This window comes from Bombus flavifrons, chromosome 2, assembly GCF_040668555.2.
Source record: "Bombus flavifrons isolate JBK064 chromosome 2, iyBomFlav1_principal, whole genome shotgun sequence".
In the NCBI taxonomy this organism is placed as follows: domain Eukaryota; kingdom Metazoa; phylum Arthropoda; class Insecta; order Hymenoptera; family Apidae; genus Bombus; species Bombus flavifrons.
The window spans coordinates 4115008-4131294 of record NC_138443.1 but is presented as its reverse complement, the minus strand read 5'-3'; the positions used below and the strand labels follow the sequence as shown (position 1 = coordinate 4131294).

Below are 16287 nucleotides of genomic sequence, written 5' to 3'. Positions count from 1 at the left end.
GTTTTCCGTGAATCACCAATCACTAGGTGCCTTCTTTTCTTTCCATGGGCGTAACTCTCTTTTTTCTTCTTTTTAACCAACATACATATACAGACGAGACAAACGAGACAGACTCATTCGATCCGTGCCAAGAATAGTGATACCGTAGAGTAGATTGCCGAACAAAATACACGTATATAACAAGCACAATAAACGAACGCACGATAGGACGAGGTAGGCGCCAACGATCACGATCAACGTGCTTATTTCACCACTGGAATTTCTGCTGCGAAACGCGGTGATTTTTCAAAATATCGACGAATATAACAGTTCTTCCGCTTTGAGGAAGAATTCAAAATTCAGACTAATGTATGATTAAGAAAATTAAAAGTCAAGATTTTCTTTTCTTAGAAGAGGAAATAACTACATATAACTCAAGGGTTCTGTACGATATAAATGAAGTACAGATGCATTCTTTCCTCAAAATGATACGAGATAGATATAAATACAAATATCTGAAATTTATATTTATCTAGAAGGTTCCATTACGAATACAAAAATTTGTTATAACTGGATCGTAGATGTTTATACAAATTCATATTTTTATTAGCACAATTATAAAACGAAACCAAACATATTAAATTAAATATTATAAATGAGTACTACATTTGAATATTTTATGTATGTATTTCTGAATATATTATGTTTCCTGCAGTTTTCAATCTCTAAATTTTCTACAAATATATAAACATACACAGTCTTTTTATAAGTATGCATGTGTGCGGTCTAATTACGTAAAAAAGAAAAGCAGTATGTATTATTTGTAAACAACCAAATTTATACGAATTTAATTTAATTAAGAGAGAAATTTATATTCTGACACTTCACATTTAATCAAATTTGAGAAAAATATTCAGAGTTATTCAAACGTGAAGTATACAAAGAAATCTCGTTTTAATTTTCTTGCGGTTATTGTTTTTTTCCACAATTTAACAATATATTGTTAATGTATAATTTAATATTTCGAAGCACACAGATTTTTCTATTGTACTTTTATTGAAAATTAACTTTATTCGTGAATTATACCTATGCAGGTTTCCTAAATTAAATATTTTGTCACTTGTGCCATTTCTCCACCTTAACTGCCCAATTGATTAAAATTTATTTATTTCTACCTGCAATCTAAGAACTAGTAATTATGGTAAAAGAATCGTTTGTTACGATAAGTTAATAAAATTTGAAATTGCAGGATATGATAATATGCGTAACTTCCAGTATCTCTTTAGAAATGCATAATAAAATGAATAAAATGAATGATCGTTTTTAAATAAATTCTTTGTTTTTAATTAAATTCTTCTTATGGTTATTGCGTTTCTATCGGATAATTCGCAAATATGTATGTACTACGAAACATCTCGGAGATCGATCGATATAAATACTGTCTATTTTTTCTCTGCCATTAGCGCCACAAAGAGAGTTCCTGAAGACATGCCAAGGCTTTGTAGAACAGTTCGAACCATGTTGTAATATCAAGAGTACTGTAATGTTATGATAATATAAGTACCAAACTTCTCGATTGTGTTTGATTTCCTAGGATCGCAATGGTTATGTTAGATCGGTGTAGCTTTTTTTATGTTGAATTTTACTAGAACCAGATTTGATTTTGTTTACATTTATATATACTTAGAAATATGCGAATGAATTATCCACCAAATATATCAAAAAGTATATCAAAATATAACACAGGAGTTTAGTTTATCTTCTTTATTCTTTTTAAAATTAATATTTAACGGTAAATTTGTTATTATTAGCGGAAATGATAAATTTTTCCATTTCGTCAATGTATTAAAATTCATTGTGAATTTTATTTACATTGGGATTTTTATGAAACTTGCTAAAAAAGTTCGGCGTTATCAGAATTAACACTTGATCATCGGTGAACTATAATACTTGTTAAAATTTTCTTTCAACTCTTCAATTTTTAACTCTTTATTAAGAATGTTTAAGCAAAGTAAATATCGGGAAAAAGCAAAATGTCAGAACTTTTCAAAATCTTATAATTTTTCTCAAATGAAGTAATTTAATAAATTGTAAGAAAATGTTATTAATAATCTAAAATTTCGAAATAAAATTTTTTACGGCGAAAGATAAAAATAATTCTAAGTTAATTTCATAATTAACATACTTATGATTACACCTCTCAAAGAAAAAAGACGAAATATTCTAAATTCGGAAGAAGAGGAGGAATATTGAATTTTATTTATTAGTAGGAATTTGTTCTACACAACTGTTGATTTGACGCTATTGTATCACGCTAAATCTTCGTTGACTTCGAGCTTAAAAAGGCGCAAATGGAATGATTCTAAAAATACAAGGTACCTCTTGTTTCTGGCGTGTATTCAACCACGATCGACCATGAAATATACTAACCACCAATCGATCAAATAGCTATAAATTATTAGAAATAGCGTGGACCGTCTATTCACACGGTTTTAAATTTACTACGAAGCATTTATTTCTAAATATAAATACCGCTATACTTATACATTAAAACAAACTCTATTTGCTACGAATATTCATTTTTTAGTAATAATTGAATTCATTTAAATATCTAAATTTCTATTTCTAAAATTTATTTTTATTTTTTTAAATTTCTAAAATTAAATAAGTAAATAAATTTATTATAAATTATTTCCACGATATATATACATATATATGTATGTATATAATACATTTTAAATAAATTTATTTTGCTACGAGAAAATTAAACAAATTCAAGCAATTAACAAATAAAGACTATCGATGTTAACCATCGTTAAGCTTATTCGTACATTGTTTAGTTTAATTTTCTTTCATTGACAAATATAGTTGAACAGACATACAATTTGTGAAAAGACTGGATTTAAATGGAACAGCTACGCAAAAATTCTGTTAATGTAAGTAATACTTAAAGCCGTGTAAAATAGTGTAAATGACACGAGAATCATTGTCTATGAACATTTTAGATCAGGCACACATCATTCTGATTCTACGATACATAATTCACTATTCCTTTTTTTAGTACCTTTACTTTATTTATTTGAAGTTAACCTATTTTTTTGGTTTACCAAATAACTATTTGATTTTTGGTCCCTTGATTCTGTGTTTAGGAAAAGGAAATGATTATTTTCTAACCTTAATGAATTCGCCACTAAAAATATTAATACAGCCTATAACGAAAATTATTTAGTTTTGGATAAACGATACGATGAATTATGTTCGTTAAAAAAAAAAAAAAAAATATGATTTCATAGATAAATTGGCAAAGTTAAGAAATGTGGTCTTTGCACACATGAACATGAAAAGTTATTACGTATTATCACAAAGATCCAAACACGGAAAGATGATTAAATTTGAAAATAAACGTACAGAATTGTACGAAAATGAAAATATAGTTTGTGTGGTAAACATTGGTCACGTGAATTTTCGCAGCATCAGTATATTATCCTAACGAGCGTTTTGGATGATGACCGATATTCTTATAATAGCGGAATTTATTGCGAGAATCGTCAGCCATCTGCCAGAGAGATGTGAATATTGTTTGACGATGCTCGCATCTTCAAACAATAATCTAAACATATTTGCCTGATGAAAATATTTACAAAACCGGTCACAGTAAACATGGTCAGTCACATAAAGATAAATGTACGGTAATTAATTATCAGGACTAGAGAGAACCATTATGTGCGTCACCGTGTTAAGTGAATATAAAACGTATAGAGAGCGTCGCTCAAAATTTACATCAACATCATAGATATTAAAGTTCTTCTAAATATTAAACTTCTCCAAGAAACAAATTTAGAAAATGTCAAACTGTTAGAATATTAAGGAAACTTTTAACATGTATAATTTTCAAAAAACATACGAAAATTAAGTTATCTAATCATAAATCACCAACCTTATCAGGAATTTATAGGATCATTAACAAAATTTTGAATTATAACATGTACACAATAAAAAATCTAAATTCATTCAGAATTTTGAAACTTCATTCAGATGTTCTCGATTAGGAATATTTTTCATTAAAAAAAATTTGGATGTACGTATGTATGTGACTAATGATTGTCCAATATCTACAAGAGTAACCAGAAAATTTGAATTTGGTCAAATCTACATACATAATCGAACGTGCATATATCGAACGAAATTGCCTATCAATAAGAAAACCTTAATTCACTCTATTCATCCGGGACTGACAATATCCGAGGAAAGTTTCATTACTTCACGAATGAAATAGCAGACTGTGTGTTACCCCCACGAGTGCAATAATTCCAATAGGAAACAATGTCAGAGAAGAACGGGAGCAGGTATTCGTTGGACACACGTCTCTAGCCTTTAGCAACAAGTGTTCGTCATTGTCGTGGCGTGGCTGTCCATCGGTAACGAGGCCCGCAACAGCGTTCGCGGTAATGTTTCTATCTAGAAGGAAACATTCGCAACGGTCTTTGATCCTGCACGAATTCAATACCAACACTGACCTAGCGCATCGTTGCATGCTGTCACTCTGACGACGCTCTGGCTCTTATCAGTTCGAAGGGGCAATTTATTCGCTCCTTCTTTCGCAAATCGGAAACTTTCCTCTGCACTCTATTCAACGATACGAAACAGGCTGTTCCAAATAATTTTAACCCTGCCTATTGGATTCATATCAAACTCAACCAAAAATTCTCCAAATTTGAAGAAAATTTCAAAAGCTATATGAGAGTTAAACTATTGATATGTATACATGATTTATCGTTTCAATATTATGCTGAAATTACTCTTCGTTAGAAAGCTTAGAAACCGTTTTACTCGTTGAAACAAGGGTAAAATTGATATACGACAAAATTTGAAGATCAGAGTAAGGTTAGAATTACGGGGCGAAGTGTTTGACGAAGATCCAACCTCAAAGTTCAAAGTCATTTATGTTTTGTCAAGTTTCCGGTGGTGGTAGCGGATGTTACGTGTCGAATTACAGGCCACCAACTATCGACCTATCTACCAAGTTTCAACGTAACGTATGAGAGGAAACTCGGGAAAACTGGTCCTCACACTTGACTAGACTCACAATCAAATTCACCTTGAACTACACTGACCTAAATCACTGTTACTGTTCATCGTCACATCGTCGAATACAAGAATTGTCTTTTGTTCATTGATTAACAAAACGAGTATTTAGTTTCTTCGTTGTCTCATCGAGAACTGAACTTAATCGGTTGAACATTTCAGGACGTACATTGTACATACAACGAAAGTAATACAATATATGTAAAATATCGTTACTCGAAAGTAACAGGAAAATGTTCCTCGTGGACAATTTAGGCTGATTTAAATCGACTTGTGATGAGATTGTACAAAGTCGGAGGGGGGCGAGGATTTTAGTGTCGCGGACAACACCAGCGCGGTCGCTCGTTGCAAACTGGATCGGCTTTCAAGCCGGCGCGGCGGAGTCCGCGACACGTTGTGTCGGAAATTTACGGCGCATCGGCTCGTATGCGCGCGCGACACTCAACCGATGCAATTTCACGGACTTTCTGTTTCTTTCCCTGGGAAAGTCACGTGCGCCGCGTGAATCTTCATTTACGTTGATTATTTTGTCACTGATCCGTGTGCGTCTTTTGTCACTCTAAAGAACTTGCAATAATATTTACGTATATTATGGATTATGGCTAATACGGTAAGACTTATGAGACTAATTTGATATATATATATAATATATATAATAAATATGTATAATATATGTATAATGTATATGGTTGATTGATGACCCAAATTTTAATCGTAGAGTATAGTAAGGTTGGTCAGTTAGAACTGACAAAATCAATATGTGAAGCAATAAATAATATAATCGAGCATCGAATTAATTGGAAAGTTAAAAATATCTTCGTCGTTAAAAGGTAATAAATTCTAAGTATGATTAATCGTGATAAATAGTAAATCTTTGCAGGAGAATTATTTCTTTTTACTATGGAAGTCGTTTTTCATTATATGTTATACGGAACGCAAGAATATATCATATTTCTGAAAATTTCGATCTCGTTAAATACATTATGTTTTTGAAACTGTAAGATGGATATCTTTTTTGGGGAAAAAAGAAATGTATATATATATATATTATGAATCTCCCTTATGTAGTTATTGATAATTTATATAAAAAGATAATAGAATATACAATAATATAAAATTAAACACAGTTTCGATATCCATAACAGCCATTACCGTACTCAACCAAAATGATTCCGAAACCAAGAACCAAAATGTTTCTACGAAACATAGATACATACATTCTAGAACCATAAAACATCCTACTCATATTCTTAAGTAAAATAATAAAAACAAGCTCGTCATTTTCTGTGAAAAACTTGATAAAAACTTGTAAATATTATAAAAATTTATACAAGTATGAAAATATCAGAATATCAGTTAAAAAAACGCAATAAAAAAGAAAAACTGAGAGGGCAACAATTTTCTGAAAATATATAGCAATAAATATTTGACAAATCAAAATTTCCTAGAATTCGTGAGTTACATAATGAATACTAAAATTTCGCGGCAAAACAACGATTATAGTAGCTCGTGCAAAGGCTGTTTCGCAAGTGTGATTGAATGTGAACAAGTGAAATTGATGTCTACTTAAACTTCAGCATGCAGATTACGAACCGTTTCTATTCGTTTATACTTTATACTTCACGAACATCGGTGCATCTAAAAAGGACGCGGTAAAAATGGACCTTATCATGCAAATTATACAGCTTTGGTACACGATGAGTAATAGATAACGCTTGCAGCAAACAAATTTTTTTTTTTAATCGCTTGATAGTCAAATCGATTTAAGATATGACCTACGAAATTATCTGCGTTGAAAGTCTATAGTAAATCGATTTTTCTGTATATTTTTTCCTATAACACGCTATCAATAGAGCGTATCTTTCGAAGTATTTAAGTACGTTGTACGTAGATATCATACATTTTATTTAGATTTTTAACCCCTTTCATAATTTTATAATACCTTTGGTGGTTCGCATGATTTATAAGAATTTATAAGTAACTGTACCCGAAAGTCTATTCATATTGAGATTATGACATACATATGTATGATATGTATTTAACTACGTTCATAGCGCAGACTGTAAACACTTTTTATCGTGTGTAGTTGTCGTTCAACTATGGAAACAAGAGCGATAAGGTTTCAGATAAGCGTAGGGGCATGTGCCATAAATGCAACGTGAATAAGAGAAAGTGATACAAAACAAAGAACTTATTCGAATTTCAACACGTATGTGTGTGTATGTATGTGCGGAGATACATATATAATTTCCCTAAATATTTCACTTTCTTTTCAGAGCTGTAATTAGATCTTCTATATAAGCAGATTTTTCTTTGCTCATAAAAAATACGGTTGATTACTATTAAATTGCTGCATATGTTCTATCTGCTAGAGTAAATCATCTATAAATTCAATTAACATTCGTCTTTACACGTTATGTTATTTTGTTACGAACATCTTGGAATTTATTTATATTTACTGCATTTTTACGATCTTAAAATTATTTAATTTCTTCTAGCCAAATTGTTTTGCATGTAAAGAGCGAAGATCTATTCGATCTATTCTAAGCGATATTTGTCATTATAAAACCTTTCTGAATGCCCCGCTATTAAGAGACTAATGGAAATAGTGGGAATAATGTATCATGTATAACCTCTAGGAACACGGTTTATATCGACTTATGTAGCAATGTTACATTTATTATAACTAGTTTGCGGATCTTTATTCATTTGTATAAAATTTAAAGGTGTGCGAATTACATATCTATAATATATAAAACCACATAAAATATACAAAGTAAAGTATTCGATATAATTTTTAATAGTTAAAGCAAATTTCTATCTAAATTTTGTTTCCTCAGTTGTGTTTATAAAATTCTAAATTTGCATAAAAATCTGCAGCTTAATTATAACTTTGATAACCTACTTATACATATAAATAAAGAGGCGGGCAGAATTTATGCTGCAACAAAATGTTTCTGATTCTAATATGAGTGATAGATTTTAATAATTGTTACTGACGTGATAATATAGTAATAATAAAAGAAAATATGACAATAATAAATATTTAATATAATAATATTAATAATAGAAATAATATTTAAAAGGACAGATTTATATATATAAATACTATTGTACTATTATTACTATTATATACTATTGTAACTAATGTACTAAATAATGTAATTTTCAAGTTATGTCATGTTATAGAGAGTTAAAGTAAGCAAGTAAATGAAAATAAATAAATTTTAGGTATATATTTTGCGGTTAGAAATAGAAAACAATTCGAGTAAATAAAAGGGATTTTCTAAGAGCTTTGGGCATTCAATTTTTGTAAATAAAAATAAAAACACGAAGAAGAAAAGTAACGAGAAGAATGAAAATGAATAAGAATGGAGAGTGAAGAACATGTGTCTTACATTACCCGACAATGTTTTTTCAAGACTATTCGTAAACTTATATATCACTGGTAACAAATTTTTGCACCCTTCCCACAACGCATATTTGACGAAGCTCCAAGAATACATCTTAACAAATCCTACAATCTACGATTCTATATTTAAAGTCATGATAGAGTTTCGATAAAAACACATTCTTTACATATGTTTCCTAAATATAAGCATAGACAATATATAACTGTAACATTTTTCATATATATACAACACATACCCTGTCCCACGATCGCATATATACACACAGCATATAGGTCTGACAACTTCCGTAGTGGGGATAACGGAGACTCTTACATGCACTCGAACGATATTTTACTATATGATCTCGCTGTGACCATATTTCTTTCTTTGTTTTCTTATTAAGAACAATAAAGACAGCTATATGGTCATAGCGAGATTCCGCGGTAAAATGTCGCTTATGTGCATTCAGCCTTAATGTCGTGATCATGATCGTAAGATGCGCTTTACAAATCGGCAACTAGCCATAGCGTTTAAACTTTTACATTTAACTTTTACATTCTTCGGTGAAAGCAATAACTGTGTGCACTGAAGATAAAGAATATAAATGAAACTGAAGTAAAGTACTTTTCATAATTTTTCAGAATATATTTAAACTATAGAATATTTCGTGTGACACAGAAAATGTTGTGTACGGTCGTGCTACAGATTGAAGACACGAGGTCGCGCTGTACGACAAAGCTTCACAAATCGATTGAAGCATTTTACTGCGAACAAATTGAGAAACATTTCCTGATCTGCCTTATGCCTATAAGACTTAGCCCCAGCCACGGCCATACATACAGACCGGAAAATGTTTCTTAATTTGTCCGCAATACGGCGCTTCAATTGACAAGTTAGGATTCGTTGTGTAACGCCATCGTGTGGAAGTAGTCAGAACCTTTCTTCTCTGTCTTTTATTATTGTGTATGTAATTGTACTTTTATTATTTTATATCTAACTTAGGTCTAATAAATGTTATATAATATAAATATATTTTTAATTATTAAAAACCTTTGTAAAGTCTAAAATTACACTATAATTTTGCTTTTACAATAAACAGTTTAATAATATTGAAATGTTTCAATCATGTATACTTTGGAAGTGACATTATTTACGTGTATTACAGATAGAGCTAATAGTTACACAATTTTTTAACGAATTTAAGAAGATTAAAAACAAATTTACTTTCCAATATACACGTCAAATATAAAAATATTAAATATATGTATGCATATTTGATTTGAAAGTTGTGATTTTGTTAAATTGTTTCGTTGAAAGTAATACATATTTAATAATAGTTTACAATTAATTCATTTAAAGTACAGTTTTCTGTATATATATATATTTACCTTAAATTAATGGTAAAGAATTGTGAAAAGTAATTTAGTTCGGTCATTGAGTAAGCTTGGTGGTTTAATTTATATTTTTTACCTTCAATGCTTTCACCAAAGGATGGCGCTAAATACAAAATGCTAACTTCTCGACTGTAGCACTCTATGACGGCCGATCTGTAAAACACAATTCCCGACATTAAGAGCTCCCTCCACCGGAGTTTCCACGCCTGTGTATACAACCGTATAGTATCCTATATCTCATTCATTATTTCAAAATTATATATAGTTCAAATTTCTTGCACTATTAATGTTGTAATATTGTAGGTGCTTGTAGTATGTACTATTCTATGGTAAATCGATAATATTAAAAATGATACTAAAATTGAACATGAAATAAAAAATGTAGAGAAGAAAATCAACTGCATGTTAACAAATACCAATAAAAATGAACTTAAACTAGCGTCGATAACATAGAAAGAATAGCTGTTCCATCACTTAAGAAACATTATCAAAATGTCGTAGGTATCATCTTTACCAACTGCCAGATACTACTTACCGACCATTACAACTTTATGTATGTGTTTAATTGGCAAGAGAAAAAGCAAAATCATTAACGAACAATTTATGTATCAAATTGGTAACTTTTCATTTACGAGTTTGTCACATATCTCATTCATTTGACTAGATACATAAGCAGAAAGGATAACCTTGTCCCATTTCTCCAATATGATAAAGCACCTATGAGAAGAACGTTACTTCTTTTCTATACGGTTCTATTGAATTTCCCTCTCTCTTATGTTCCAAGCTTTCATTGTGACCTAGATTCTTCTCGCGTTTCGTCGGACGATATATACAAATGCTTTACATATGTATAATGAGTTAGAATAGAGGGAAAAGACAAAAAAAATAAGCGACTTGCGAACGTTTTGTTTATGTTCCGTTAGTTATCCAGCAACCTTGTGCGAAAACCATAGCCTAAGGACACCGTAGACGCGTAACGCGATGCAGATATTGGATATCGTCGTCTTGCAAACATGAGCTTCTTATCTCGCATGGAATGCGTGATAATGAAAAATTTACCGCTGCGAGAAGCTTGTATCAGGGAGAACGAGAAAGAAGTGAAAAAAATATTTGTATATCATTGTTTTGCACTAATCGTCTTCAACTAAATACAACTTAAATTAATAATTAAAGCATACGAGAGCAAAGAAGTCAATTTGGACGCTTTGAACTCAATCTTTAGATGTATAAGATGTTCCATTTTACTTGCACGGTTGAATGTTGTTTTATTATCTAAAATCACATCAACTTTCTAGGATTACTATTAGCGACTACTTTTTTTTTATTAAAATAATGCACATGTCATGTTTATTTTATGACTATGAGGTGTCGTTTTTCAGACAATTATCATGTTATTCGCGTATAAATTTCTAATACTGATTTCTAATAAAGGCACAGAGCCTATTAACATAGTTGAATATAAAAAGAAAAGATATAAGAGAAGTTGATCTTGGAAATCATCAGCATAGTTAAAACATTTCTATTAATGCGATTGAATAGGATAGGTAATTATTACTATTATTTTCATTATTATATTTAATAATAATTAATTAATTCAAATTAATTGAGTTTCGAGCTCACTAATATTTTTTAATGAAACTTTATATATTTTAATATGCCCTCAATATACTCGTACATTTGATTCTCTAAATAATGGAAAAATATTAATATCTACTGAGAAACGTTTCTTTTATCTTTATATCAATAGACTATGATCTACAGAAAAGCAAAAGCGTACAAAATCTTTATATTGAAATTTCTATTCGCTTTCAGTTTACTAGAAAACACTATGAATGTTGGCAATTTAATTTAACACATTTTCTTAATGTGATAAATACATGAACTTCTCGGCCTTCAATCGCCAAAATAAGAATAATTTTATGGGTGTTATCTATGTACATAATATTAATTCATGCGCTAAGGCTCATAAGCTTCATCCGCTTTCACCTTCCGACAAAATATTATCCGACATTCTTCTTTAAAGCCATCATAAATTACACATATTGTATATTAATAATCGTCTTGTTCACCATTATCTATTTATTTACCTATTTATATTATTTATTTACTATCTTATATACTATAAAAATATTTAAAAAGTTATAAAAAAATGATCTTGAAATATAAAAAAAACAATCTAAAGTGAAAATTTTCGATCGTGAAGTCTTTTCTACCAAATATATAAAATATTGTTTATTCAGTTTCATATTTTCATGGACATAATTAATGAAATAGAAGCCACACAGGAATTTGTTTTATCCAATAAATACGTATTTATTATAATTATTAGAATTTAGAGTTATGGATGTTCATATAAATTCGAATTGTTATTAACTAAAGGCTAATCAAAAGAATGGAACTTAAACAGAGCTGTGTCTTTCATCTACTAATAAACATAATATACCATGCTTTGGATATTTACATTCACATTACATTTTATACATTTTTACACTTTTAAATTTCTCGTCAATCCATAAACATCCGCAGTCTAAGTATTACAGTGAATATTTTGGGTATTTTTTAAATTTTCTATATCTCTGCATATTATATGGATGCTCTACATTCTTACATCCACAAGTTTATGTGAATGGAACATATCGCAACTATTGCAAGTTTATGTGGAACACCCTATATGTTACTTATCCCCAATAAAGATCTTGGCAGATAGAAATAGATTACGAAAATTAACGTTGATGAACCAGCATCGACTTATAAAAACTTAGATTAAAGTTAACACTCACCCCTCTCGCGTCTCGAAAGAGGATGGCGGCGTGCACAGGATCTAGACAAGCATCGGAAGCTCTATGAGGAATCGCGGGTGTACCCAAAGAGAATCGTCTGGCACCAGGATCCAAAGAGCTCCGTCTAAGTGCGCCTGAAATTTTCAATTCATATTTCATCGTTGGTTTAATATAATGCGAAAATTATAATTAAAAAACCGAGTGTCTGATATAAAATTATAAATGATGATAGAAATTTAAACTGCATGAAAAAAAAGAAGAAAAGACGTTATTGGATTATAATTTCTATTTCTATTTCTTAATTTTAGTTAATTTAATTGTAATAATTTTTCTATTAAATTAAATTTTAAATTAACGTGAATGTTACGTATTAACGTTATATGTAATAATTAATATATGTATATAATCTACTAATTGAAGCGTCATAGAATAAAATATTAACGAAGAAGAACCAATCTAAATTAAGAGAATATTGGTCCATGTAAATGTAGATATGATATAATTTATTTATAACAAAAATGAACCGATATGCTTAAAAATACGAGGTTAAGAGATCACGATATTATTATTTCGAGTGACGAGTTAACTGGTTTTATAACATTAATATTCTTCTCTTCTTCTTCTTCTTCTGTTTTACGTCACATGGTTCATTAAAGAAAAAGGCAAAATCAATCGTGGTTTACCTCGAGCCGTTAGAAATAACGGGGGGCATGTATGTATTAGGTTTTCCGGAAAGTTCGTTCCGACTTTTAAGGAAAATTCAAATGCAGCACATTTAAATCTCGGTATACGATTGAATTATATAGGTGGCATTTTGTTCCACAATCTTTCTCGATCTTTCACGCAATTTGAATACTCCATCCTTTCAGAACTTCTCAGGTTTTTCGACGAAGAAGTTTTCAATGTGATTTTTTATGTCGACAAAAGAGTTAAAGCTTTTACCATTAAAGAAATTTTGTAATGACCTAAAAGGTGAAAATCTGAGGGCGCAATGTCTGGTGAATACGGTGAGTGGGGTAGCACATCGCAAACAAGTTCCAACAGCTTTTGTCGAGTAGACAATGGCACATGAGGCCGCGTATTGTCCTGATGGAACACGACGCTCCTGCGATTCGCTAGTTGCCTGGACGTTTTTGTTCAACTGCTATTTTTAATTCGCCTAATTGCGAGCAATACTTTTCCGAATTTATCGTCTGGTTGTTTAGTAGAAACACCAGACACAGGGTATAGCTTTTTTTGGATGAAGACCGCCTTTTGGGGTGGCCAAAGGTGATTCATTCCGCTTTCCTTAAGATCTTTTTCGCCCAACATTATTATAAATAATCCATTTTTCATCGCCCATCACTACTTACTTCGAAAATGGTGTCTCTTCGCTGCGTTTATAGAGTGAGTTGCAAATGTAAATACGATCATTCAGATTTTTTCCGTTAAATCGTGGGGAACTCATACATTAAAACGATTTATATAGTCAAGCTTCGCAAAATGCTCGTGGATAGTGGATTTTGATATTTTTAATCTTTCTGTTAATTCACGTGTCGTATAGCGTGAGTTATTCTCGATCAGAGTTTTGATCTAATCTTCATCAGTATGGGGGGCATACACGGGAGTTCTTTATCTTCAAGAATCACCAGCTTTAAATCTATCATCATAAACAGCGCATATCTTATTTGTTGTTTGTGCGGCATTTTTGCCCTTCCGGTGGAAGAAAAGCATCAAATGCCTATAATGCACTTTGTTTCCTTCCATATTTAAGAGCGTATGAAAGTAACAAAAATTAATGTCTGCTAATCAAATTTTGTTCTAAAGATGTTTGAAAGATCACCCTTTAGAATATGTACACATGTCATTTGTTTTCGATCATTCTGATATATTCAAACCTGTCCTAATGTCACCTACCGAAAATCGGCACGAATTTTCCGGGCAACATCTCATACGGTTCTTTTTCCATTACATTTACATTGTTAATCTTTGTATTTCATCAGTTTATATCTGCGATATTTTTTACAGCACAAAAAGGAACAAGAAACGTACTAACAGCAAAATTGTTTATTTCTACATAAAAGATACTGTAATTATAAATTTCGAATCACAAAATTGTTTTTAAGTTTTCAAGATCACTGATAATTTTGTTATGCTGCTTTTTAATAGATTAGTTATGAAGATATAAGAATATGATAACAAAGATAGGCACGAATATTATTCTCAAATACATATACTATCATCTCATATCGACGAGATCAGAAATTTAAAAAGAACAAATTCGAATACTAAAATTGTCTTTTTACAATGCTCTTTACATAATACTTATTTTATACTGCTGAAAATAACAAAGATACGGAGGCAGAAAAGACAAATGAAACATCTTGAACGTATGTTAATGTATTCAGAAACGAAGGTCGCTCGGTAGTTTCACAAGATGTGTCAGAATCAAAGAATAATTTGTCATTCGATGAAAATTGATGCCTTGCATGTTAAGAATTATCATTTATATTTCTACCTTATGCATTTTCCATCGTATTGTATATGTAAGCGCCATAGTCGGTAAATATTTCTTTCCTATTTACCAGTGAAATATAAAACTACTCTAATGAATCCAAGTCGGTAACAAGAATATCATATTCCATCTAATAAATCATATTCTATTTAATCAACAAAATTAAAAAAAATACCATACATTACAATATTGTTTAAATTGTGCCAAAACACTTTTAACGTTTAATATATAACCTGTTAACCTAACCATTTCTTAATCAGAAATTTTTATAATTATCGAATTGAAAGTCAATAAACACAATTTACTTTTATTGAAAAAAATTATATACAACATACAAAGTGAAATACTTTTAATATGGCGGATTAGAAAATTGTAGATGCATAAATAACAAAATTATTATGTCCAAGAAATTGAGAACTTTATGTAACAACGAGTTTACCCGTCTTTCCCAGCTAACAAACTGATATACAAATATGTATATGCGAACACGATACACATTAACAGACATCTATTTTATTATTAGGAAATATTTGCTCATCGTATACAGTAATACATAGACATTAAGCAAATTCTGTGCGTAGCGCGTCAACAAGATTCCTGTAAAACTTCAGGTTTAAATTATGAAATTTTGTGGATAAAAAACTTCTTGGAAGACTTTATATTTGAATTATGTTGCGATACTTGCGATAAGATACTCATCGTTCCTTTTACACGCCATTACAGTGGTGCGTCATTGAATATGTAAATTCGGCCCATCATGACCCATACGTGAATCACCGAAAATAAAACTTGTTAAATTTCTTCCTTCTGATAAATTTCATGCTCACGGATTGGCCATACTGGTTGACCAACACTGACCTTAACTAATTATAATTTAACACAATTTATGAGCAAACGTGTACAATGTGCATCTGCTATATTCTATGAGAATACATAAAATCCCATGCGACTGTTTATTTACAGTTCAATTGTGTTCACATTGAACTCGCTCATGAAGTCCATCTCTGTGACTTATTCTACATCTTTCTATCATTTTTTTAGAAATTTCTATGATTACAGAATTACATGTTACAGTCGAATCTCGGTAATTCGAACCTCAAAGGAAGAGCTGGAGTCTTTGAATTACAGACTTATCGAAAGTTTCCAAGTAAAAGAGATTTAAC

General features: G+C 30.6%; 1 protein-coding gene across 2 annotated transcripts in view; it reads right to left on the bottom strand.

Annotated features, from left to right (window-relative positions):
• Positions 1 to 16287, bottom strand: part of SNF4Agamma (SNF4/AMP-activated protein kinase gamma subunit) — a 131568-nt gene that overhangs the window by 26607 nt on the left and 88674 nt on the right. For both annotated transcript variants that reach the window (XM_069132552.1, XM_069132550.1), the window contains exon 8: positions 12631 to 12764. In XM_069132552.1, coding sequence (XP_068988653.1) covers positions 12631 to 12764 — 134 coding nt within the window. The remainder of the gene's footprint in view (positions 1 to 12630; positions 12765 to 16287) is intronic.